Here is a 25,754-nt window from a genome sequence, read left to right on the forward strand (position 1 = left end):
ACTCATAAGTGACTTTTAGACATAAAGCAAAGAAAGAGCAGCCTACAATTCACAATCTCAGAGAACCTAGAAAACAATGAGAACCCTAAGAGAGACATGCATGGATCTAATCTACATGGGAAGTAGGAAAGGACAAGATCTCCTGAGTAAATTGGGAGACCATGGGAGAGGATAGGAGGGGAGGGGAGAGGAATGGAGGGGAGTGGAAAAATATACATATACTCAATAAAAACAATTTAAAAAAACCAAACCCCGCCCCCAAAAAGAACAAGGTTATTCTGGGGGAGCTCCATGGTGACCTTGGTCTGCATGTTTTGTCCAGCAGGCCACTGGTCAGGGGACCAAGACAGGGCATCCTCAGTGTTCCTTCTTGTGTCCTTTCTAGAATGGCACATTTACGCTGCTTAAAATTATATCATTGTAAAACCTGAAAAAAAAATCGGGGAACTTTCCTTCCTTAAGTATTTGATCCCCAAATGAACAAGTTGATCTCAGAAGGGCTTTGGCTATATATAAAATAAAAACAGCTAACATTTGACGTGTTCATTGCACGCCAGCCAGTGGGCTAGACGCTTTCTGGACATTATATCATTTTCATGAGTGTACAATTTGCCCCACTCTCTAAGGAGAAAATTAAGGCTCTAGGAGAAATTATTTGGGTAGTGTTGCACAGCTGGCAATTGAGGGCTGGGATTTAAACACGGGTGTAATTCATGAACCCGCATGCCTGTGAAGAAACTGAATAGCGTTTGCTTGTATGACTGAGTACTGGGGAGCACGCGTTGCTTTAAGCTGTATAGCCCTTGACCTGAGAAGGGAGATGACACCAACCATTTGGGACCAGAGCTCTTGTGTACTTGTCTCTTAGTTCTCAACGACAGGGATGAAATGGATGAACTCCCAGTGCACGGGACTGTCACACATGTGATTAAAAACTAAAGTTGGGGAAATCGGAAGAACTTCACGTAAGTCTTATGACCAGTCAACAGCAGACCTGGATTTGAACACAGGTCTTCTTGTTCCAACGCCTTTCTGATTTCCCAGTTTCCAGTTGATTCAAGCAGGTGACTAGCGACAAAGAAATGAGGAGTGGCCTCATGGAGCACTTCCTTTGTCTAGACCCGCCCATGTCACGTGGCCTGGCCCCTTGATTTCAGTCTACACCAACCAGATTGTCATCTCTGAGACTGTTCGGTGACCCAGCTGAGGACAGAGCCTGAGCGATTTCCCATCACTGCCCACAGCACCCGGCCCTAGAATCTCCTAAACGGCCCTCAGCAAATGAACGAAGAAAGAAAACATGACCTCAAGGCTGGAGAGATGACTCCATGCTTAAGACTGCCTGCTCATTTGGTCCTCAGGACCCACACAGGGCAGCCCACAATGTATGCGACTCCAGCTCCAGGGGAATCTGACACCCTTTTCTGGCTTCCATGAATACTGCACACACACACACACACACACAGAGAGAGAGAGAGAGAGAGAGAGAGAGAGAGAGAGAGAGAGAGAGGCAGGCATGCACAAATAAACACACATGCACAAGCACACACACATACACGTAATCTTGAAACACTGTCTGCGTTCACAATAGAGGTTTACTCCACCATGAAGAATGAAATTACTCAGTTTCAAGGAAATGGTTAGACAATGGAAACTGTCGTGTTAGCTGAATTAAGGCAGACTAGTTTTCTCTTCTATGTTAGAGTCAAGGGGAAGAAAATATTAGGAGTTGCGGAAGCGGAGAAGTGGGAGGGGAGGGAGGCACAAGAAGTGAACTGTTTGAACTACATTACACACATATGTAGAAACACTCTAATGGAACCAAGTACAGTGCACAATTAACACTAGTCAAAAATGATCCTAAGCTTGTCTGTGGATTTCCTCAAGCTTTTGTCCCCAGGCAGTGCTAGTTGACTCCACCTCACCACTCTATCCACAATGCCCTGTAAGCCGCCCAGCCTCGACTCCTCCTAGCCTACTCTGCTTTCTCATGCTCAGCCCGGTCCTCTAAACGTGGCTGTTTATCTTCAGCCTTCAGAAAACACTCCGTGGTTGCTGGATGCAGAGGAAGCAGGCAGACCCAGACTTCCTGTGGAGAGGAAGGTCAGATTCGGTCTTCAGACAACAGAGAGAAAATAGCGCTGTTGGGGGGAGGCAGTTTGCATTCTGTAGAGAGCCGTCCTGCAGTGTGTGGGGGGCGGGGGCGAAGGAAGATGGAGCCATGGTGAGATCAGAACCCTCACAGCGGTTGCGGAATAAAATACAGCCAAGGAGAAGGCGTGCGAATCAAAATATACGGGTTAAATTGCTGCGGGCTGGCACAGAGCAGGTGATCAATAAATATCGGCCGGCATTAACATCTGCTCAGCTGTGAGCCCAGAGCAGCGAGAGCGTCCCTAGCAGTACCTCTCCACCTGGTCTAGCCACGTGGGTTATTTCTTTAATCCTTAGCTGCTGGTAGTAATCCTGCTGTCTCCAATTTAAAGACCCAGAAATCCAAAACTCACAAAGTTAGGTTTCTTACCTCAGTAAGTAAAACCATGGGCTTTAGAACCAAACAGTGTTGGGCTGAAATGTTAGCCAGTTCATACAAACAGCACATTGTATATTGTCGGCTCCCAATAAATGGCATACCTGCACACGTGTACACACACACACACACACACACGTATAAATCTATATATATGTACATGCGTTTTAAAGGACATGCAGGAGTTTTCATATGTGAAAGGCAGTGGGCACCCTAGATGATAATTGCGGAGGCGCACATTTGAGCATTCAGTACAAAGTCTGAGAAAATACTCTTAGACGATAAACAGGGGGAAACTGACTTTGAAAGGAAGAAATCTCATAGGAGAGTAGAGAGAAGGCTTGAATCCTCGGGCCTGACCAGAAAGAATAAACAAACAAACAAAAAACACCTTCTCCGTCCCTACCCCCTAAAATGGGTTTGGACATCATGGCTCCCGGCCAGCCACCTGCTCACAGCCCACTTTCAGCAACCAGGAAGCTGTCCTGCCTTCACCTCCACCAATCCCAGCCTAGGAGGAACCTCTCGGGGCGTCCCGTTGCCAGGTAACCGAGCTAGCCTTACCTGGCAGTTAGGCCCCAAGGCTGAGCCCTGAGGTGGGGCTGCCTTGCTCCCTTGGCTGGCTTGCCGGGCAGCAGCGAGAGTGGGACTTTCGTCTGTAGAGTTTTATATTTTTCAGCTCACATTTTATTTTGCTTATAGAAGAAAGTTATTCACTCCTTAGAAAGAGAGGAGACTTACAAAGTGACTTTGTGCACACGAAAGGTCCCGGCTTGCCTGTTGGGGGGACCTTACCAGACTCCCCCTGCCTGAGACACGGGATGGTCCGCTTTCTAACTAGTCCTTGGAGAGACCTCCTTACTGTCCCTGGACTTGGACTTGGGATGCTGGGAGACTTCTGGGCATTTTCACACCAGTGAATGCTGAAGTCAAAGATTTTGGAAAGGGCAACCAAACCATTCTCGTGGAGGCTCGGGTTAAGCCTGAAGTATTTTAAAGATGACCAAAGTGCCAGCCACCAAAAAGTTACAGAGTGTCCCCAGCAAGAAAGCCCTTTGGCCTTCTTATACCTCAGACCAACAGACCCAGGTGAGTCGCCTCTCTGCTGAACCAGAGAAATGGATCAGGTTCGCCTGCCTGGGAGAGGGGAAGGGATGGGGGCCTAGGTGTAATTAAATTGTCCAGACATCCCCATTGTTCTGGACGGTTGGTTTCTCACAGAGAATGAAAACATGGATCAGAGCTGAGAGCAGGGCCCATCCCATTAGCCAGTAATTCCAAAATGATGGTCTAAATCGACAGAGACACGGTAGAGCGTCAGGGGAAAATGAAGATGAATTGTAGGCTGGGATCACAGAACTTAGCTCCAGAGATCTGCCGGGCAAGAGAGACAGGCCCTCCCTCTTACTTTGTGGAGAGACTGGCTGTGGGGTGTCACACTTGGGGTCGATGATTGGGCTGGTTGCAGCGCCTGCTGTGGTCATCAGGTGAGTTTCTCAGCATCTCTGAGCCTTCCTCTCCTCCTGCCTGCTGAGGTGGGAATGTCAACTAGGCCTAAATAAGGACCAAGACGGTAGCTGGTCTATCTCCATGTGTGTGTGAGGTGGGTCTGGGACAGGCTATCCTGTCTTTGGTGCTGGGTCCAGGGCTCCTAGATGCCAGTGTCAGAGCTGGGTAGATGATGTTTTAAGCAGTTTAACTTTGATGTCTTAAATGTCTTAGTCCGCCATGGTTAGCTAAGGGAGGGTGGTAGGGAAGGTGGTTGCCAGCCCACTCTGGTCCACCCAAGGGCATCAGGAGGGCTCAGAGTCGTGCCCCGGGAAGGATGACCTGTGGTAAAGGAATCTTTAAACTCTCTAGGACTCTACACATGGTCCAGAAAGTTCCAAGGCAACTTCTTCTGGTTGTTTTTTTTTTAAGATTTTATTATTTTTGTATTATGCTTATGAGTGGTTTGCCACTGTGTGCCTGATACCCCAGAACTGGAGCTAAGGATGACTGAGTGGCCGTGTATGTACAAGGACTCAAACCCTGCAAAAATAGCGAGTGCTCTTAACCTCTGAGCCACCTCTCCAGCCCCAAGGCTGCTACTCTTGAAACAATGATGTGTCTTTACTCACCCCGCCTTGCTCGGCCCACTGGGGATGATGCCCATGTGTTTCTCCTGTCATCTCCAATTGCTTCACTGAGTACGTTTGACCCAGAGCTTCCTCCCTGGAATCAAACTTCAAGGCCGAGCAAGAAGGGAAGGAAGCGGGACTGTGTGTGAGATGATCGTCGCAGGAGCGGGCTCAAAGGACCCACATGGCTTCCCGACTCCATAAGGTGTTCTCTGACTATAGGAAGTGGGTCTCAAGAAGAGGATCACATTGTCCAAAGAATTTTGGAAAGGTTAATAGCCTCACTTTTTCCAGAGGGTGACTAGCAAGCAAGCAAGCAAACAAGCAAACATACCCAGTAGGGGTTCATTTGAGTGTTGTTTTTTTTTTCCTAATGCAGAGCGGCCCTGTGTCTCACTCCTTTTATTATTAATTATTATTATTATTCAGTTTTATTTTATGTACATTGGTGTGAGTGTGCCAAATCCCCTAGAACTGGATTTCCAAACAGTCGTGAGCTGCCATGTGGGTGTTGGGAACTGAACCTAGGTTCTCTGAAAGAGCAGCCAAGGCTCTTAACTGCTGAGCCATCGCTCCAGCCCTGTGTCTCACTCTTGAGTGATGTGAGCCCCGCGTCAAATTCTCATGCCATTGGCTAATACAGGGCATCAGTGTCTAGAAAGAAAGGAAAGCTGTGCACACATTTTGATTCTAACAAGTGCTCACCCTGGAGGGATTTGAGTTTCTGTTGAGTGGATGCTTTACAATTTTTTTTTTGATGGAATTTGTCTTATTTAACTTTGCTAGGAAAGACAGTACACTTTGTTTGCATTTCTCATATGACCTCCTCACACACACCATGGCATACACATAAAATAGATAAGTAGAATTTATTGTGTTTTTTAAAGACCTCTCTTCACTGCTGTTCCTCTTCCTAAGACATGTGATGGCCTCAGGGTATCTCTGGCCATCATCCAGAAGAGCAAACCTTCTGAACATCAGCCTTTCAGAGCCCCTGGAATGCCCCTTGGCTATGACAAACTACAGGGAAATATGTGGCTCTGAAGGCAGATCCCAGGGCCGGTAAAACTAATGTCAGTTCCCACCGCCATGGTGATGCCTAGCCTGTACTGAGCGTCTGCCGGACGTCACATTCAGAGCCAAAGCGTTCCCATGGCCTCCTTCAGTCTGTCAAGACCTGGAGATGCGAGAAGTACCAAGGCTCGGAGAGGACAGAACCCAGGCAAGAGGCAGAGCTGGGGTTCGAACTGGAATCCCGCACACTCCAAAGTTCAGTCCTTCTCTCTATTCCTATGCTGACTCAGAGGTTGTCCTGCTTGGTGCCCAGCATGTAAGGGGCACAACAACATTCAGATGGTTTTCTAGGCCTGTTTTGGGGAGGGAAGGGAAAGATATATAAAAAGAGAATTCCAAAATGCCATACTGGAGGAGGAGTGTAGGAGGAATAGCTCTCATGAGTGACCCGGCATTCCCAGGAGTAAGATGGGGCCTGGCCTGCATCCATCACATGGCCATAATTATCAGCTACTGGTGCTGCCACAGACGGCTCCAAAGTCTCCTTCTCACAGAGAGAAAGGCTGTGAGGTCAGAATTAATGTTACACAGATGGCTTTCACGTGCAGTCTCTTCATGTGACCCTGGTCTTGTTTTGTGTGGGTTTTTGTTTAGTTTTGTTTCTCCCAACAGAAGGAATATAATCATGTAAATCCCCTGGTTGAAATCTTTTGTTGAAGCAACCTTGTAGATGTAGTTTTCCTTTCCTGCCAGATCACTCTCAAATAACCAGAGAGTTTTGTTATTAATTATAAACATTTGGCCAATAGCTCAGGCTTATTACTAACAAGTCCTTACATTTGAAGTTAATCCATATCGCTTGCCTACCCTCTGTCACATGGTGGTATTAGCATGGCACGCTCATCTGCTCTCCCTCTGGCTGACGACCCTCTCCCTCCGCCCCTCGTCTTCCCAATGTCCTTAGTTTGGCTCTCCTGCCTAACCTTATCCTGTCCAGTTATTGACCAGTCAGCTTCTTTACTGAACCACTCGAGCAACACAGTGTAAAGGAATATTCCACAAAACCTTCCTGCTCCCTCATCTGTTTAGTGGTTCTGTTTCCTTTTGTCCCCCACAGGAAGCTGGAGGGAGCCTAACAGCAATCACAATAGAGGGAGGGTTCCTCTGGGGGATTGCAGGGAATCCACAGTTTCTGACTCAGAAAAGGCTAGGGGCCTTATCAAACAAACATCCCCTCCATATTCTAGAAAAGCGCTGACGTTGGCTCTCGGTGCCTGGACTTCCCACCTTGCCGTCCTTAAACCCCAGGATAGAAAAGAATGGCCTTAACTTGGCCGGATCCTAAAACTTTCAGAATGACATTCTAGAGGAGTCTCTTCTAACTCAACAAGTGGCCCAAATAGTGAGTAGATTCTCCAATAGGCCAAGTAGGCTTCCACCCGAGCGGTCTGGTGACCTTAGGCAGATCGCGTCCTCTCCGTGTCCCGCTTTGCAATTCTGTGAAATATGCACATCACGTTGAAATTTTTATCTGTTATTATTGTTGAGGGGGGCAAGGTCGGAGGGCACGTGTCCTCAGTACCCACAGTGAGGTCTGAGGAAATCCTCTCCCTCCACCTTTAACATGGGTTCTGGGACCAGGACTCAGGTCAGCAGATTTTTGCAGCAAGCCCCTTTACCTGCTGAGCCACCTCGTCAATCCAATCCCCATTTGTCTTGAAAACTAGAACCTCTTCTCTGTCATGGTGCGGCGTCTGTTTTATGATGGCTTTTGATTTTATTATTTATTTCGCATCACTATAACAGTAAGCGGTACAAGTTAAGGAGGTGCTAGGAAGTGCCCTGCTCCAGAGACGTTAAAATGTGAACCATGAGCTGCATCTTACTGCAGAGGAGTTTGGCTAAAAGGCTCCACCCTGAGAATACGGCTTCTAGAAACAGATGGGTGTGTGGGGGTAAAATTCAAACTGAGTTTGGCACAGTGTAAGCCAACTAACTGAGCATCAGCTGCCATGATGGTGGTGTTAAATCTCATTAATGACCAGAGGGTTAAGGTCTTATCGCTGGGTACACTGGGGCCGGCAGAGCCCCGAGGTCCAGTTCTCTGTTGAGAACCGGTCAGGCCCGCGGAGCCCCAAGGTCCAGTTCTCCGCTGAGAACCGGTCAGGCTCACCCCCGGAGCCTCAAGGCCCAGATCTCCGCTGGGAACTGGACAGGCGGATGATGAGGAAAGGAAAAGGGAAGCCATGTAGGACGGCTGATACTGAACACACCTGAGCCTGTGCACTCATGGGGAGGAGTCTGCAGAGCCTCGGCTCCCTCTGCATTCAGGTGCCTGGAATCTAACAAGATGTCTTAGAAAGATTCTCTTCTGCCAGAGGAAGCCCCCTAGCAGGACAGCAGGCTCCACTGTGCCAGACAGGAGGAGGAACTGCGTCCTGGAGAGGAGAAGGCCAGATGAGTCACTGCAGTTTGGTTGAAAGAAAACCTGGAGCCAGGCGCTCTCCAGACCTCTAATCAAGGATGCCACACCCCCTGCACTGGATCACTGATTACACTGAAAAAGTAGTAAATTATCTAATGACCGCTTGTGATTTAATACTGGGGGAAAAATTTAGGCAGCCAGAGCCCTGTGTGCCAGGCATGATTTGGGCCAGAAAATAGCAGGGAGCCATTTCTCTCTCCAAGGGTCCCTGACTACAAGGCACAGTTGCAACTCACAGGCTTGGTTTTGTTTTATAAATGTCCTTCCTTCCTTCCTTCCTTCCTTCCTTCCTTCCTTCCTTCCTTCCTTCCTTCCTTCCTTCCTTTCTTCCTTCTTCCCTCTCTCTCTCCCTCCCTCTCTCCCTCCCTCCCTCCCTGCCTCCCTCCCTCCCTTCCTCTCTTTCTTTCCTCATGTCCTAATGCTCTGAGCCGGTACTACTCGCCAGAGTGAACCTTGACTGTGTCTAATTGCAAACCCCATGACAGCGACTCTGCTCCATGATCAATCAGGAGGCAGGAAGGCGCTGCTCCATTACCTCCTGGCGCAGGAAGAATGATAGGCATGCTCTGAGCTGAGCAGAAGGAGGCAGTTCTTTGTCCCTCTGCAAGGAAGCAGCTGTGAGGAGGGGACAGTGGGAGGATGGGAGAGACAGAACAGAATCTTCCTGCAATGACATAAGCATAGACCCCCCCACCACCATGAGGAGCCCTGCCTCTGAAGCCCTTTGGACCTATGTAGGTACAGATCAGTGAACGGAACTGAACGGCGTCAGGTCCCTGAGGTGGATGTTTAAAGGGGTGAGATAAGGTGGTGCCTGGGAGAGACTGAGACAGTTCCAGGTCTCTGGCTGCCCGTGAATGTCACCAGCGGTCTGAGGCTACACTCAGCAGTGCCAAGTCTGGGAGGGCTCCCAGCGGGCTGGGGCCCCATCCTGAGCAAGGCCAGACCCCAGCTCAGGTCTGGGCCCGTTTTAGATTTACACGGAAGCTGAAATACCTTTCAAGAGTTCACCCAGCAGCAGAAACTCCCGACCTATTGGAAACTTAAGGTTGTAGAGACAGGAACAGCCATGGTGGATGACTCAGGCCTGTGTTTCCAGCTTCATGGAAGCTATGGCTAGAAAGACCATGAATTTGAGGCCAGCCCGGGCTACATAACCAGACTCTGTCTCAAAATAATTATTTTAATTAATTAGTTAATTTTTTTTAAAAAAAAGAGTGCCCATGAGTGTAGTTCAGGTCCCTTGGATTTAATTCTCAGTCTGGTCCTATCACTCACACTGACATCCCATGGAGAACAAGAAGTTATTGGGAAAAAGAAAAAGAAAACACTGTGTACTGATCCGGACCCTTACAGGCTGCAAACACAAAAAGAAACCAACAATCCACTGACATAAACATGAATTTGTTTCTCTCATGGTAAAAAGTCTGAAGGTGGGCAGTTGCTGTATTGATTCGATCATTCTAGAATGCCACAGCTTCTTCCCGCGGTTACAAAACGGCCACCCCAGCTCCAGGTCTCCAAGATCCCTCTGTGTCCCTTGGATGAAACACACCAAAAGGACCCTCCCCTGCTTCTGTCCGCCAGAGTCTCACTTGCCGGGTAGTGTTGTTGCCACCACTCTTTGTTCGGGTAAGAGCGACTGAGGCTTCGCTAACACTGACTCGGAAAGCAGGACAAGGGGCAGATGGTTGTGCTGGGGATGGCGTCGGTGTTGGTGATGGCGATTGTGCTGGGTTGACAGGTCAGTAGCAACTGATAGAAATGAGCTCATAAAACTTCCATCACCAGGAGTCCCGAGGCACACACGGACAGGTGGATCTTAAAAAGAAAGGCATTCTTGTCTTAACCCAGTGGTTCTCAACTTGCCTAATGCTGTCACCCTTTAATATAGTTCCTCGTGTTGTGGTGACCCCCAAATATAAATTTTTTGTTGCTATTTTATAACTGTAATTTTGCTGCTGTTATTAATTGTAATGTAAATATTTTTGGAGATAGAGGTTTGTCAAAGGGGTGGCGACTCACAGGTTGAGGCCTATCCTAGCCCTACCCAACAGCTGTATTCGCTCAGATGGAAATCCTAGGAACCCATCAGGAGGCCCAGGTGATCTCCAGCCTTTGTTGTTGACTTGCCTGGGTGTAGGACCACCCCGGAGACTGAGGCACACTGCTGCGAGTGTGAGCGCGTTCCCAGGGGATGAACTGAGTTGGGAAGATCCACTCTGCATGTGGTGTGTACCATCCCATGGGCCAAGGACCTAGAGAGCATGCACAGAGAAAAGGGAGAAAGCTACCTAAATCTGAACTTCTGCTTCCCTCTGCTTCCTGGCCACCATGATGAGATCTGAGGACATTCCCCCACCATGCCGAGTCAAACCCTTGGAAACTGTGAGCCACAGTAAAACTGTCCTTCCCAAGCCATCTCCATCAGCTACTGCGGGCATGGTGACAGGAAACTAAGCTAATGCATAGGGGAAAAAAGAGTCTCCCTGTTGGAGCAAGTACCGCTCAGCTAATACAGGACCCCAAGTGTGTCCCAATGGCAGTGAATGCTGGGTGCCAATGGCGATGTCATTCTGGGAGCTGAGGAGTGCCCTCACAGCTTAAGGGGAGAGCCAGAACTGTGGGAAATGCAGGGGCTGCTAAGCTGGCCCATCACACAGCTGTAGGACACCCCGTCTGGACCTCCTCCCTACATCTGCACATTCTCCAAACCTAGTCATTCAGCTGAACCCAAATATTGCATAAATGCGTATGGGCTTCAGCAGCAAGGGGCACTTACATAAAATCTGGAAGAAGGCAATTAAGTGTTTCTCGGGCTGAACAAACCAACATTTTTCCCCTCAGACATCTTCCTGACAGCTAAATTCAAAACCATAATCGCCAGTAATGGGACACCGTCTTTCATGAGACAGTGGCATTTCCCGGTTCTAAATTCCTGTTTTCAAACTCCGCTGAGGATATCTTTCGGGGCTTAATTCAGATCTGAAAGGTTTCTGCCCAAACTGGAATGTATGCAGTCAGCGGCTTATGTAATAACTCGCAAGGCAGCTGTGTCTGGTGGTGCGCACTGCCAGGCTGGAGATGGCCTGAGAGTTCTCCAAAGACTGTGGAGCTGGGATGCTTTGCTGGGCAAGTGCAAGGTTATCAAGGGTTTGTGTGCCTTAGCTCAGAGGCAGGAAGGCCAGGCAGCCTGCCCGCATTGTCAGCACCACCTTTTGAGGTTATACCAGACACCTATCTACCCTGTTACAGATATTTAAAGGACACCAAAATGAGCCAAACCCAGGTTTTCTCGGAAGAATCCCACAGTTCTGTTGGAGAGAAACTCATAAATGGCTATTAATCAAAGGGGCTAATAACAAATACCCCAAAAGGCAAAAACCAAATTTGTTCCCCGGTAACTGTGAGGAATGTTACCAGGGCGTCTTCACAGCGCAAACCCACAGCTAACTACCCACAGTCCTTACATAAGTGACGGGGGCAGTGTCTGCGCGGAACCCGGATACACCCTCCTGTGTACGCTAATTCATCTTCACGGGGCCTTTGTGAACACCCAACACAATGCAGACTCTGTGGGAGTCACCGCCGTACCGTCTCGTTCTGGGAACAGCTGCATGCTCAGTAGCAGTGGAAGTGTTTGAAATGTTTCCGATACTCCCTGGTTGGTGGAATGTCCGGAAGTGGAAGCCATGGCTACTGAGGGCTGGCTAAATCAAGAAGCATGTAGTTTCTTTTCCTTTTTTTAATTTTTGAGATTATTATTTACTCAAATATTTCCCCCTCGCTTCCCTTTCTTCCCTCTAAGCCCTCCCATATGGTAGCCTCTCGGTGCTCATCTTCAGACGCACGGCCTCTGTTTTTAAAGCTAATTGTCAGCTCATGCATAGCTGTATATATATATATATATATATATATATATATATATATATATATATATATTCCTAACCTATAACCTCTTCAGCTACTATAACACTTGCTGTGTGTTGTCTTCGGGGCTGATCATTTGAAAGTGTACTACCAGTTGGTGTGTCCTCCCTGGGGACGATCACCTCTCCCACCCCCAGCCTCCCTCAGTTGCCTGTGGTTCTCTGTTACGGTGAAGGCCTCGTGGCTTCTCTCCATCCAGTTTGGCCTGTTCCTTGCTGTCCTCCTTGTTGAGCTCCCATTTGAGCTGAACACGTTGATGGGACTTGCAGGTGTATCTTCTAATGTTACTAGGAGACATGATCTCACAGCAAACTCCCTGATCCCCTGCCTCTCAGAATCTTCCTGCCCCTCTTCCATAACGCTCCCTGAGCCTCCTCTGCAGGAGTGCTTTGTAGATGTCTCCACTGTGAGTGGCCTCCACAACTCTGCATTTTGATGGGTTGTGGTTTTCTGGAATGGTCTCCATCTTTGCTGCAGGCTGAAGACCACACTTCTGTGGGTATAACCGTTCACGGACAGTTGTTAGGGATTGTGCTGGCTTAGTGAATTAGTGGCTGTAGAATCGCCTCTAAACACCATGATTTCATTAGTGCTGGGCAGTCAGCCGGGTTTCTAGAACCAGTCACAGCCTTGCTCTTGCTGAGTGGATCTTGAGTCTAATTGTTACCACCAAGGCATGCGTGCCACCACTGCGCCCATGCCATAACACCACACTGGTCATTGAGTCATTGATGTGGCTCAGAGCCATCATCTCTGGCAGGACTATTGGTTGCCTCCCTCTTTTGGAAGCTTGCATGATGCCTTCTGGTACCTCAAGTTAGTTCTCAGAAAGGAGGAGGCTTTCAGTGATCCGAATCTTGAATGTTGGCTGGATACAGACTTGGGTGACATGAGACACTGGGACAAAGCCAAGACTAATTTCCTCATACACAGGAGTCGAGCAGAGACGTCAATTACTGCTATGTTCAAAGGAACAAATTCCTTCATAGCACCCTGCCTCGTGGGTCAATCCTCCCCTTTCCAAGAGTTACAGATTCTCTTCTTTCTGGTCTTCCAGAAGGACGGCCTCCTTCCTCCATAAATGTGTGTGCATATACAAACATGTTATTATACACACACTCCAAAATCCCCCAACAACTTCTGTCCCAAAGGGTTGACAAGTTAGGTGGGATTTCGCTCAACAAATCCTCAGCAAGGCCTCCAGTGGCTACAGTGGTCTAAGGTTCCACTTTATCTGCATCTCGGCATGACCATCTCTCAAACTTAGCACCATTGGCTCCTGGGATCAGTTGGACCAACCTGTGTGCTGGAGGCTGCTGAGCAGCAGCCTCATCCCTACTCAGTAGATGCCAGTAACACCCCTCCAGTTACAGCAACCACAAAGGTCTAAGTGCTGCCCAGTGTCATCAGGAGGCAGAGCCACCCCTGAGTGAGTTACCCTAGAAGGCCCCCAAAGCCTTAAGAATCTTCTCCTGTCTGAATGAATGACACCATTGTGAACCAGCTCTGGGTCTCTGAACTCTCCATGTCTGCCACTTTATAGCAATCACTGGACCAGAGGATGTGTTCTGTGGATACCACCTCCTACCCAGCCAGTGCCTCACAGACCCATCACCTGCCTGGACAATTCCATCAGGCCTTTCCTGCACTCTTCATCTCCCACGCGGCCCCCTTCCAGCCTATTCATTTCCCTGGTGAAAACAGTTTGAGTGGACTGCAGAGAGGGCACAGTGGCTAAAGCATGTTCTGTGTAAGCATGAAGACCAGTGTTCGAACCCCCAGGATGCACATGAAGCTGGGAATGTAGTAAACATCTGTACCCTGACTGATCCTGCAGCAAGATGGGAGGCAGAGGTGGGAAAGATCCCGGGAAGCTGGGATGAAAAAACAGAGAGACCCTGCACACACAAATTTCTATTAATCTGTGTGTCATCATGAGGCTGTGACCTACTGGTAAGGTTCCAGTGTCTTTCTCCTTTGGCAGCTACATGGCATCTCTCTGACTCCACCTTCTTTCCTCCTCTGTCTCTGCTTGGAATTCCTGTCTTGCTATATTCTGCCCTGCCATAGGCCAAAGCATCTTTTTCATTAACCAATGGTAATAAAACATATTCACAGCATACAGAGGGGAATCCCAGAGCAGTTGTCCTCTGACATCCACACATGCACACACACACATACACACACACAGACTCACAGACACAAATACAAATGTACACACATACAGAGGGACACTCACCTCTCTCTCTCTCTCTCTCTCTCTCTCTCTCTCTCTCTCTCTCCCAAACACACACACACACACACACACACACACACACACACACACACACACAATCCAGGATGAGGGTTTAATCTTTAATGGGGTTTAGAAGGTACTATACAAGCCCACCAAGTTTACCTCATCTGTGGCTTTGTTATATGCTATGCCCTCCAGAATAGGTTTCAATATTAGCTTGATGGTCACCTTTTAGACAAGCCTTCCCTGAGCATCCCTTCCGAAACCAGGTCACAGGTTCCTGTTTGGTTTCCCTGACTTAACACCCTCCCCTTGGCAAACTCACAAGTTCTCAAAGGCAGAGATCGGTTTTGTCTGCCACTGTAGCTCCAGCAAGACCTACTACATGCTAGACACGCAGGTAAGCTTTGGTGGATGCAGATCAACCTGTCCAGGGCCTGCTTGGTTCACAGTTAGCTGCTCATTGATTTTAAAGGCAAAGCAACTCTGCTTGAGATAGAAAGAGGATCCAGAATTCTAGGTGGAACATGGGAAGGGAACAGCTTTCAACACCGTCCCCAGAAACAGTCAAACCTGCCATGGTTCATCCATATCCATGGATGTTCGCAGGGATCCAAATGGTGGCAGATTAGCCAAAGCCCTTTCCTCGGAGTTGGGACTTCTGGCTCCCAGTTCTCTTGCTGCCCATCAGGATGACTCTGGGGGAACCATATGGCCCTCCAGTTCCTTCATCTTCATTAAGCTTCTAACCTGGAATTACCTAAGAATCTAATTGGAATTTCCTGGCCTCTGTTGTTGTAACATGACCACAGAGAGAGAACTCACTTCTATTTATCCATCACACAGCAGCTGGTCTGCATGTGTTACTGACACAAATGCCTCACTCCTGTGGAGCAGGTGAGGTCATACCCTGCTGTGCACAGAGACAGAAACCTGGACCTTAGAGAGTTCCTGCTCAGGTAGACCAGATGTACGTGCTACTTTTCCTGTTGTCGTGATATAAATAACCAGATGAAAGCCCAAGAAAGGAAGAGTTTATCTTGGCTCACAGTTGCAGGGTGTGGAGAAGTTATCATGACTAGATCTTGAAGTGACTGGTCTACTGGATCTCCAATCAGAAAGTAGAGAGTGATACATTCTGGGGCTCACTCCACTGTTTCCTTTCTAGTCAGCCCAGGACCCCAGCCAGGGAATGGTGCCACTCACATTCATGGTGTGTCTCCCCACCTCTGTCAATCCACTCTAGATAATCCCTCACAGATGTGCCCAGAGGTTTGCCTCCTGGGTGAGCCTCCATTCTGTCACATTGACAGTATTCATCACATGGATAAGTGGTTGATGGAGTTGAGGTTTTAATCCCCAAATAAACAACTTCAGAGAGCCTGTGTTGCTAAGCGGAGCCTACAGGCTGTGGTAATGCTGAGCAGTAGGCAACCACCTCTCTCAGAGAGGTGTCTGTTGGAGCAAGTTTCCAAGGAGGATATTCAGAAAGTCATGACAGAAAAGGGAGAATGCCAATTTTAGCTTTAGGTGATACACACGAGAATCTGACTGTGCCCGTGACCACAGGCAAGGGCATTTGCATTCTCTTGAGATCTCGCTAAAATATGCTGTCAGGCTCCTGGCACAGAGCAGAACTGAAGATGGGGAAGGAAGCAGGAAAGGAAGGGACAGGCATGGCTCAGCCACAGCTTCCCAGACAGAGCAGCCCTTTCAATGCAAGGCATAGACACTGTTTCTAATTAGAGCCACGTTTCTAAGAAAGGCATGTTTTGATTCCAGGTCAATGCACTGCCAAGGCCTGCTAGCTAAAGGGGAGGGGTGCAATAGACCCAGTTAATGAAGACTGGGGTTGGGAGGGAGAGCAAAAATTTTGATCATTTAAACTGCTTAATTGGGTTGAATAATTTAGGTATATCCCATTAAATGGATTTCCTCTGAATCTAAGCTCTGACCTGTAGGATTTCTGTTTGTTTTCTTTAAAAATATATATGTGTGTACTCTGCATTGTAAATTTTCTAATTTTCCTGATAGCTGAGCACTTACTAGGATGTTCCGAAAGTGCCTGTGCACAGGGGCAGAACCCCGAGATCCTGTTTGGGGGAGCCAGGGACAGCTCTGCATCTGCACACTCTTCCTCAGGCCGTTGTCTTTCCCAGTGTCCGTCCGTCTGTACCCCAACCTACCTGAGTCTTCCACAGAGGTGGGTACCCAGTGTACTGGCAGAATTCTCTAGAGACACAGAACCGATAGGAGGGGCGTAGAGTCTAAGACTGGCTGTCTTATTTATGTGTTTATTTATGTGTACCACGTACACGCAGGAGCCCTTCAAGAGCAGAAGAGGGCATCGAATCCCCAGTAAGCAGCTGTGGGTCCCAGGAACTGAGCGCAGGTCCTCTGCAAGAGCAGTAAGGGCTCTTAACAGCTGGACCATCTCTCAGGGCCCAGGATAATGACTACAAAAAGGGATTTATTCAAGTAGCTTTTACCAAACAGGGTCTGGCAAACCCAGGATGACTATCTGCGTGCTGGAGAAGCAAACATCCAGTTCAGTTCTGACCACACAGCTGGGGGCTTCAATTGTCCCAATCTGTGTGTGAAGGTCCAAAAACTCCCTGGGGGTGGGGTGCTGCCGGTATTCCGCCCATGTTAAAAGGCCGAAGAAGCAAGTGGGATGGTGGCCAAGTAAGTAAAGGCCCTCACTCAGGAGGAAGCAAAGGCAGGCAAGGGACGCTGCTTTTTCCTTGGATCTCTTTTCATGTGTGTGGGGCGGGGGAGGGGGTGTACTGGATATGAAACCCAGGGCCTCATTCATGTGAGGCAAACACTACCTCTCTGTAATCCTGCCAAGGCCTTTATTGTATCTCAGACCACTAAAAGTACCACCCACTGTGAAGAGAGGCCTTCCCTCCTCTGTTGCTCCTCTATGGAGACTCTCACAGAACACCCAGAAGTGTGTCTCCCAGGTGATTCCAGTCAAGGTGAAGCATCACCACCCTAAGCCTACCAGACCGGTAACCATGGACAAGTTGCTCTCGGCGCCTCAGTTTCCTTCTCTCTTCTGTGTAAACAATAACAGTTCTTACTTGATCAGGTTGTTGGAAGGACTGGTGGCACAATGTCCGGAAGTGCCCTGATATATAGGAAGTACTCACTGAAGATAATCGTCTTCCTATTGCCGTGCAGGGATCAAAACCAGTGGCCCCAGATCTCAAGAATTAAAACATTTAAATGCTGACATTTCCATAAATGATGGCTCTCCAGCTGATTATTTTATATGTATTCAGGGGAAGGCGCCAAAAGGGTAATGCAGTTGCAATGTTTCCTTCCCAAGAGCCCTTGAAGCAAATGCCCAAAAGGCAATTAGCACACGATTGTCCCCTATGTTCCCTTGCTTATTAGCAGATCTTGTTGCCTGCTAATCAAGCCGCTCTCCGCTATTTTTAGACCTTATCAAGGAGCCGAGTCAAGGCTCAGGGAGGCGCCATGAAATCTGAGGGAATACTAACCTGGCTTCCTCATGGTGAGGTGGAAGGATGGTGGGAGTTGGGGAGCAGTCTGAAGGATTGTGGGAACAGAAACATGAAGTCTTGGTTCCTCCTTATTTTTAATGTTTTATTAGCATACGTTAAGTATGTATAATAATGGGCTTCATTATGACATATTTATACATATACATAATGTATTTCATCCATGTTCACCCATATTACTCTCTCTTGTTGAGTCCCCTTCCCCTTGCCAAAGAGTTCCCACCACCACTTCTACTTTCATGTAGTTGTGTGTGCGTGTGCGTGTGTGTGTGTATATGTGTGTGTGTCCCAGGGAACTGTACATGATTACCACCAGACTGAGCCCATTGACATCCTAGTAAGGAAAACTGGTGATGAAGTACTATCTCACCTGGGGGGATTTATAGAGTTAATCATTGGTGTGGGTGGTAGAGACATTTTCCTCAGTATTGTAGCCTTTGGTAAGGTGCACGTCCCTATAGAGAAACCCTTGGCCATAAGGAAACATATTGGTACATACTCACTGACATATACCACTGAAGACAAGTGCCACTCCCTGGCCCAGCAGCATCCACTCTTCATTCCCTACCTTGCCCCAGAAGACTCTCTAGCCTCTCTGTCCCCTAGGCTTTCAAGGGAGGTGGAGGTCCCCAGTTGCGATGCTCCTCCTGTAAGGTCTCTGCTTCCTTCCCTTTGTGGTCACAGCCCCACATCATGGAAGCTGGTGTGGAGGCAATCAATTCACAAATCCCTCCCTCCCTCTCGGCTTAGGTCATTGGGCCCATTCTTCTGCAACAACCCTGGAGACTCTTGTGAAGTGAGTCTGTCTCTCCTGTGGCACTGGACACTGTAGTCTGTACCGGAGCCTGTCCTTAATCTTCCTGTGTATAAGATATTGCAGCAGACCACGAGATTAACAGACATTGCCTCCAGGCCACAGGATAACGCTAGGAGGGAGGTAGTGTCATTTCCTGTTTGTAGACAGAATAAAAGGGGACCTGAATGGAAGCAGGGGTGGTTTGAGTAAGAAAGACCCCATAGGCTCCTATATTAGAAGGTTTAGTCATCAGGGAGTGGCACTGTTTGAGAAGGATCAGGAGGTGTGGCATTGTTGGAGGAAGTGTGTCACTGGGAGTGGGCTTTGAGGTTTCAGAAGCCCAAGTCAGGCCCAGTGTCTCTTTCTTCCTTCTGCCTGTGGATCCAGATGAACTTACAGTTGCTTCTCCAGCACCATGTCTGCCTGTGTGCACAATGATGACAATGGACTCAATCTCTGAAACTATAAGCCAGCCCCAGTTAAATGCTTTCATGTGTAAGGATTGCCATGGCCATGGAGTCTCTTCACAGCAATAGAACACTGACTAAGACTTACCACTCATGGAGAAATGACCCTCAAAACCAGGCCTATCTGCCCCCAAAGGTCCACCTGACCAAGCCCACGCCCAGTGATGTTCATGTCCTTTTTGGGGGTGGAGGCTTGGCTTCATTTTGTCGAGTTTCTCCAAATTCGGTTTTCGACTTTGCTTACACGGCCTGTGTCATCCTCCTGAGAAGTGGCAGGCATGTGTAGAAAGAAACTGCCCTGTCCACAGAACTTGCTCCATAGGTGGCCAGGTTGTGGCCACTCATGCATTGACCCCTTCCTTCCCCTCTGGATCTTCATCCGTCTTTGTCTGCTGGTGAAGGATAACAGCCTCTTCTGGGGCTTAAAGGACCTGAGTTTAATCCACAGTAGGGGTCTGGATGGGAGAGTGGTGATGCTGGGCCAAGGTCAAGTGCCAGCCAAGCATCCAGCCTCAAGCCAGAGGAAAAGGAAAAAGCTGTTTCTTAGAAGGCAAAAAGCAGTGTTTATTTCCCTAGACTGTGAGAACTGTGCCTTCAATCAATCGTAAATCAATCTCTCTCTCTCTCTCTCTCTCTCTCTCTTTCTCTCTCTCTCTCCTTCCCTCCCTCCCTACTCCTCCTTTGTCATTATAACAGTGAAGAACAAAATGTTAATTGTTCCTTTCCTTCTTTTCACTTAATTAGCTTAATTAATAATTTCACCAATTTCATGTGCTTAAAAAGAGGAAAGACAAAAGTCATGCTTACCACTTGGACAAAGAAAACAGCTTTCAGACCAACTGCTAAGCAATCCTGCCCCATCTCAGATACGTGAATGTCTTCCCAGTGTTGTGGTGGGTTGTGGTAGGCTGTGGTGGGTTGTGGTGTGCATCTGTCTATAACTGTATACCTCAGGTAAATAGATCATTAGGTAAGATTGATAACAGCGGCCCAGATGATGTTTTAAACCAAATGCAGCAGACCATGAGGGTTGCCTTGGTGGTGAACGGCAGGACCACAAGTCCTGTGATCTCAGGGAGTGCCTGGTCTGTTTCTCCACATCATTGACCCTTTGCTGGAGATTTGCCCTTTCTGCTTGTACAAAGGACAAAAGGAACGAATGCCTTCTGAGCCCACAGGGAGCACTGGACTCCCCACCTTACTACCTGCCTGGGGTGGACTGGGGTTACAAGGCATTAAAGGAGCCCGGGCAATGTTATTGTACATCATTTCTTCATTTTCTACACCTGGCTCCCAGCAAAGCAGATCACTGACTTTGGGGGTGGGAGCATGTGCCCCCCAGCCCCAGTGGGGTTGGGTAGGAGCTCACCCAGGGGCCTCTGCGCTTCTCCTCAGGGTCAGGACATTTGCAGACACTGGCTCTGGGCTCAGGTAGAGGCAGAATAGAAGCCAACAGAGAAAGAATTTTTTCATGGGTTAATGAAAGCAGTCTAAACTGGTCAGTTCCCCCGGTTCTGCTGAGTCTCATTTCAATAGGGATTGAGTTACTTCAACATTTTGTTTTGGCCTAATCCCAGACAGAATCAATGTAAGGGGATGGAAAGATTTTGGCTCACAGTTTCAGAGAGATTTTGCCCACCACAGCGGGGAAGGCATGATAGAAAGACAACAGAGGGATGTCCTCAGAACTGGGCCTGCACAGCCACCTAGACCCACCCCGCAGTGAAATGCTCCCACCAGCCAGGCCCTACTTCCGAAAAGCTCCACAGTCCCTAAAGCAGATCTACGAGCTTCTTTGGGGGGGGGGGGGTCCAGCATTCGAAACAGGAGCTGAGATGGTGCGGGGGCAGTTTGATTCTAACCCATAAAACAACCTTACAGGGCACTTGGCCCGCTTCCTACCTAACACAGGAGGAATTAAGGGCATGAGTTTGGCACACCAGGAGTCCTGCCTGTACTGTCTCTCCAATGAATAAATCACCTCTCAGAATCTCAGTCTCCTTACCTGCAAAATGGGGCTAAAGTTAGTCCCAACTTGAGGTAGCCTTGTTACTAGGGTAGCCAGGATACACTGGTCTTTCTGAGGATTCAGGGTGGGTGTCCAGGCTAAGCGTTGGTACTTTTATGTGCTCTGAGCTCCGGGTTATTTTGTTGGGTCCAGAAACAAGATACATCAGCAAGTTCTCTTCTTTCATTTTCTTTTTCAAGACAGGATGTCACTATGTAGCCCCGACTGTCCTGGAGCTCACTGTGTAGACCAGGCTGGCCTTGAAGTCACATAAATCCACCTGCCTCTGGCTCCTGGGTCCTGGGATTAAAGGGGTACACCAGCACACCCAGTGCAAGACGTCTTGAAGAGGCTATCACTGTCTCCTCTCTCTCCAGCTCTTTGGAGCCCCCTAGTCATGCACCTCACCACACACGGCCTTCCTGCCTGCTGTAGCTACCAGCAGATCCCCTGGAATAGACACTGCCGCTAATGACCATCTTTCCACAGCCATCTCTTGGCTACTCACCGTGTTAGTTGGTTACCTTTCTGGTGCTGTAATTGAACACTGACAGACATGGCTTCTGAGAGGAGGTGTTTGCTTGGACTGGTGACTTTGCGGGGGGCGTGGATTCTAATCAAGGCGGGGGCAAGATGGAGAAGCCCCACCTGTGACAGTGGGAGCGTGAGGAGGAGAAACTTCGCATCATGGTGGAGCAGAAAGAGCAAGAGGGCCAGCACTGGTTTAGGGTGCTTGCCAAAGCCTCCCCAGACAGGAGCAACAGTCAGGAAACAAGCGTTCAAAGCCTGACCCTGGAGAGGACACTGGAGATTCAGACCATAACCTGGACGCCCGTCACTGAGTTGGAAAAGCTTCGTGAAAGAGACACAGCGAATGCTGGACCAATTAAGTCCTTCATCTTCCCCAACAGTGGGCCTGTGACCTCCCTGTCTCTGAAGCTGTACAATTCCTTTTGGGCGATGAATTGTTTAAGGTTTCCATTTATTCTTGCCTTCTAGGCAACCTGGATTGTTCTAGAATATTCTAGAGATCCATTCACTTTGGCCATGCCCTCCCAGCCATAGATGGTGAAACCACTTTGAACACATGAGCTCAACACAACAGACTTCTGAAGGAGCCAAAGTTTCCTTAGATGAGTCTCTCTTACTTTGTTGTTCAAACCCTGCATAGACATTTGTTTCTTTTGCTCCCTTTTCTTTCAGATTCATGTTTGTACACAGATTTGTTCCATTCAGAATTTCATGTCTAGAGGCTTCCTAAAGCTAGGTTTCCCTTTTGAGACCCTGGCTATGAATTCCTGTCACAGTCTCGCTAATTTTTAGACCGTTTCCCTCACAGGTCTAAGACAGGATGTTCCCTGAACGCCAGGTACTGTCTTTGCAGCAAGCTGGGGGCCTCTGGACTCGTCCCTGCTCTGCCCATTACCCGTCTTGCTTTATTCCGGTGTCTATCCAGAGATCAACATTTCTCCAGAAATGTAAACAAAAGAGATCTTCATCAGATTCCCAGCCACGGCCAGAGAGCCAGCCTTTCTTCGTGGCCGTCTCTCACATCAGGAACAATTCTGCAATTTCTTGCGCTTGCCTGTGTTCTGAAGCCGCCCTTCCCCCCTGAAAGTTTTCCCCAAATTACCTTATTTTCCACCAAATGCTCTTTGAAATGACAACAATTTTATTGAAGTAAATATCATGTAGGTAGAAGAATAGACACCGAACAATGTATACTTTTAGGGATTTTTTTTTTAACAGCAAACATACAAAACCAAGATGCAGAGAATCACCTGAGCTCCCAGAACTCTCAGACTCTGAGACCTGAACCCTCTTTCCCCTCAGTCACTGCCCCCACCCCTCTGCTATTAATATGTTTGCCTGGCTGTGAATTTCGTCCACCTAAGCCATCCTGGAGGCATATCATTTGTGTGACGCTGTGTCTATGGGGCTCTCTGCGGGAGCTCGGGTGTAATGCTTCCCATTCCTTGTTGCCGCTGTTTGGGTTTGGACTGCAGGAATATGCCACTGTGAGACCATTCATTTCCTGTTAAAGGACTTTGTGGCTCGTGGTGTTTGCATAGAAGAGAAAGGGTGGAGGAGGTAAAGCAATCACAACAATTGCTAAAGGTGGTTTTGGCATTTGGTTTCTCAGAAGACACACCCATGTCCCCCTCTGGTAGGTGCTTCTGGTCGTCCACAGTGGCCGTATCGCAGGTGCTGACCATTAGCTGTGTCGGTGATTAGGGCAAAATACCCACAGAGCAGCCTACAGCTCAGAGTATGGAGGGATTGTAGTGGCCACAGAGGCAGTGTGGTGACAACATGAATGAACAGCGCTTATTCACACCTGGCAGTCAACCAGGAAGCAGAGAGGTCAGTCAGAGCCCTGACAGGCTCTGGAACACATCAGCCCCGGCCCGCCCTGCTAACCAGGCCCATGTGTGCATGTGTGTTCCTTTAGTACAATGTTGAGAAAGTCCCCTCTGCCCTTGGTGTGTGTGTGTGTGTGTGTGTGTGTGTGTGTGTGTGTGTGTCCTGTCTGAAAATGGTGCCCCTTTGCTCACAGCTGCAAGGGGCATTTTCTCTGGTGCCGGACTACCGATGGTGGGCTTTGTTGTGTGATGTTTCTTAGTGTTTCTTTAACGGCGCCATTCTGTTGTTTTGTGCATTTTAGAGTTCCCATAAGTACTCTTCATTCTGGAATTTTCTCTCCTTTGGTCTTTTGGCTTCATGACTCTCCAGAAACTTTGAAACTACAATCTTTGCTATTGATCTTTTTTTCTTCTGTCTTACAAGGAAAGCAAGCCCCCCACCACACACACCCCACTTCATTAGAAACTGGCAGTGCTTAACTGCCAGGGATTTCATATGAATTCATCCCCCTCTCTCCCTGTTTCCAAATAGTTTCTTACCTGCTGTTTTATTAGTCTGTTTCATCAGGGGAAGTATACATGTTCATGTGTGTATTCTTGTGTGCACATGATTGTGTGGTATGCACATATGTTCATGTGTGTATGCTTATATGCACACAGGTGCATATGTGTGTGGTATTCATGTGTTTGCATGTATATGCTTATATGCACACAGGTGCACATGTATGTGTGGTATGCACATGTTTGTGTGTGTGTGCTCGCATGCACAAAGGCATACATGCATATGTGGAAGCCAGAAGTCACCACCAAGTGTCTTTATCACTTACCATCTTTTTAAATTTGTGGGAGAGGACAGGGTCTCTCACTTGAGTCTAAGCTCCCTAATTTGGCAAGACATGGACTGACCAGCATATCCCAGGGATCGTCCACTTCCACCCCATTATGGCGCTGCCATGCACAGCTCTTGTGTGGGTGTTGGGGATCTTACTCCAGGTCTCCACACCTATGTAGCAGGTGCTTTCCCACTGGGCCATCTCCCCAGCCCCGATCCATTCATTTTTAACCATCTTTTTTGAACTCTCAGCTTCCACTCAATGCTTATATACATACTACAATCCGTACACCTGGGTTCTGCAGCTTACTATGGGATGGCGAACACATGTGCCATATAGTGCCGTGTGACTGCCAGCGAACTCAACACAGAGCACCTGTAAACCTCCAGGTCCCCTTCCCTGGCCCCTAGCCAGATACCATCCATGCCATGTGGTTTGTGGTTGTAGGCTGGTTACTTCCGGTGGCGGGATTGTTATGGTCCATGCATTTCTGTGGCTGCCTCTCTCTCTGATCCCACGAGTGTTTGGACCTTATCCACATGACCAAGCATGTCAGAACGTGCTCACTTCTATTTCTGAGTCTTGCTCAGTGTCACATTTTCTCGAGCCTTCCTCCATCTACCTGTTGATTGGCTTTGCGTTACTTCCTGTGCCCTTCCTTTTAAAAAGAATCCAGAATTGCTCAGAGCCATTTGCTGGCACATCGTATATAGGACACTCACACGGGTGAGCAGAGCATGGTCTCAGCCCTGATGTAAACCAGAAGCAGGGGAGCCTGGCAGAAAGAGCAGGCACAACCTGCCAGGGGAGCAAACAGCGCAAGAGCAAATCCAGCCAGTGCCTCGGGAAGGGCTGGGGAGGAGCCTGGAGATGAGAATCAGGGGTGACGTGGGGAGAATGAGGTGAAGATGAAGGCAGGCCCTGGGGTGCCGCTGCGGAAGACAGATGGAAGCTGACACCCCGTGGAGTGTCCCCATGGGGAGACAGGCATGCTGACGGACAGATCTAAGCATGCTATTTCATTTAATCCTCAGAACAATTGTGAGAACTGTATTAAGCTTCATTTGATAATCAAGGAGTCAGGTTCGGGAAGATGAGGCGACACATCCCAGGTGATGCCCTGGGTAGTAACAGCAGGATTGACTTTCCGTGTCCCCTGCTCATGTTTTCTCTCCGACCAGAGGTCAATCCTGTGTAGGCTGACGGGCTGGGGTGGAGTAACGGCATGGATGCAGAGTAGCAGGCCCTGACATACGACGCAACCCACTAATATGCAGACAGCATTTGCTGGACTAACTAGTAACAGTCAAGAAAACACCTCAACAGAGCGTAGATATGTTCTCACTTGCAGTTAAGTCATTGGAAGTAGAACTAAGAGACAGACATTGGCCCGTCTGCAATCAACATATGCAAATGTAGCATTCGGCTTTTGCTGGTTTTGC

The 25,754-nt window shown here is 48.5% G+C and overlaps 1 protein-coding gene across 3 annotated transcripts in view; it reads left to right on the forward strand.

Annotated features, from left to right (window-relative positions):
• The first annotated feature begins 3,095 nt into the window (after window positions 1–3,095).
• The window catches only part of Ccdc60 (coiled-coil domain containing 60), a 174,118-nt gene continuing 151,459 nt past the window's right edge, over window positions 3,096–25,754 (forward strand). For all 3 annotated transcript variants that reach the window (XR_015737336.1, XR_015737337.1, XM_087903774.1), the window contains exon 1: window positions 3,096–3,619. Coding sequence is in view for 1 of the 3 variants with exons in the window: in XM_087903774.1 (XP_087759900.1) it covers window positions 3,530–3,619 (90 nt within the window). In the remaining 2 variants the exon portion in view is untranslated. The remainder of the gene's footprint in view (window positions 3,620–25,754) is intronic.

This window comes from Myodes glareolus, chromosome 2, assembly GCF_982192425.1.
Source record: "Myodes glareolus chromosome 2, mMyoGla1.1, whole genome shotgun sequence".
NCBI classification, from domain to species: Eukaryota; Metazoa; Chordata; class Mammalia; order Rodentia; family Cricetidae; genus Myodes; species Myodes glareolus.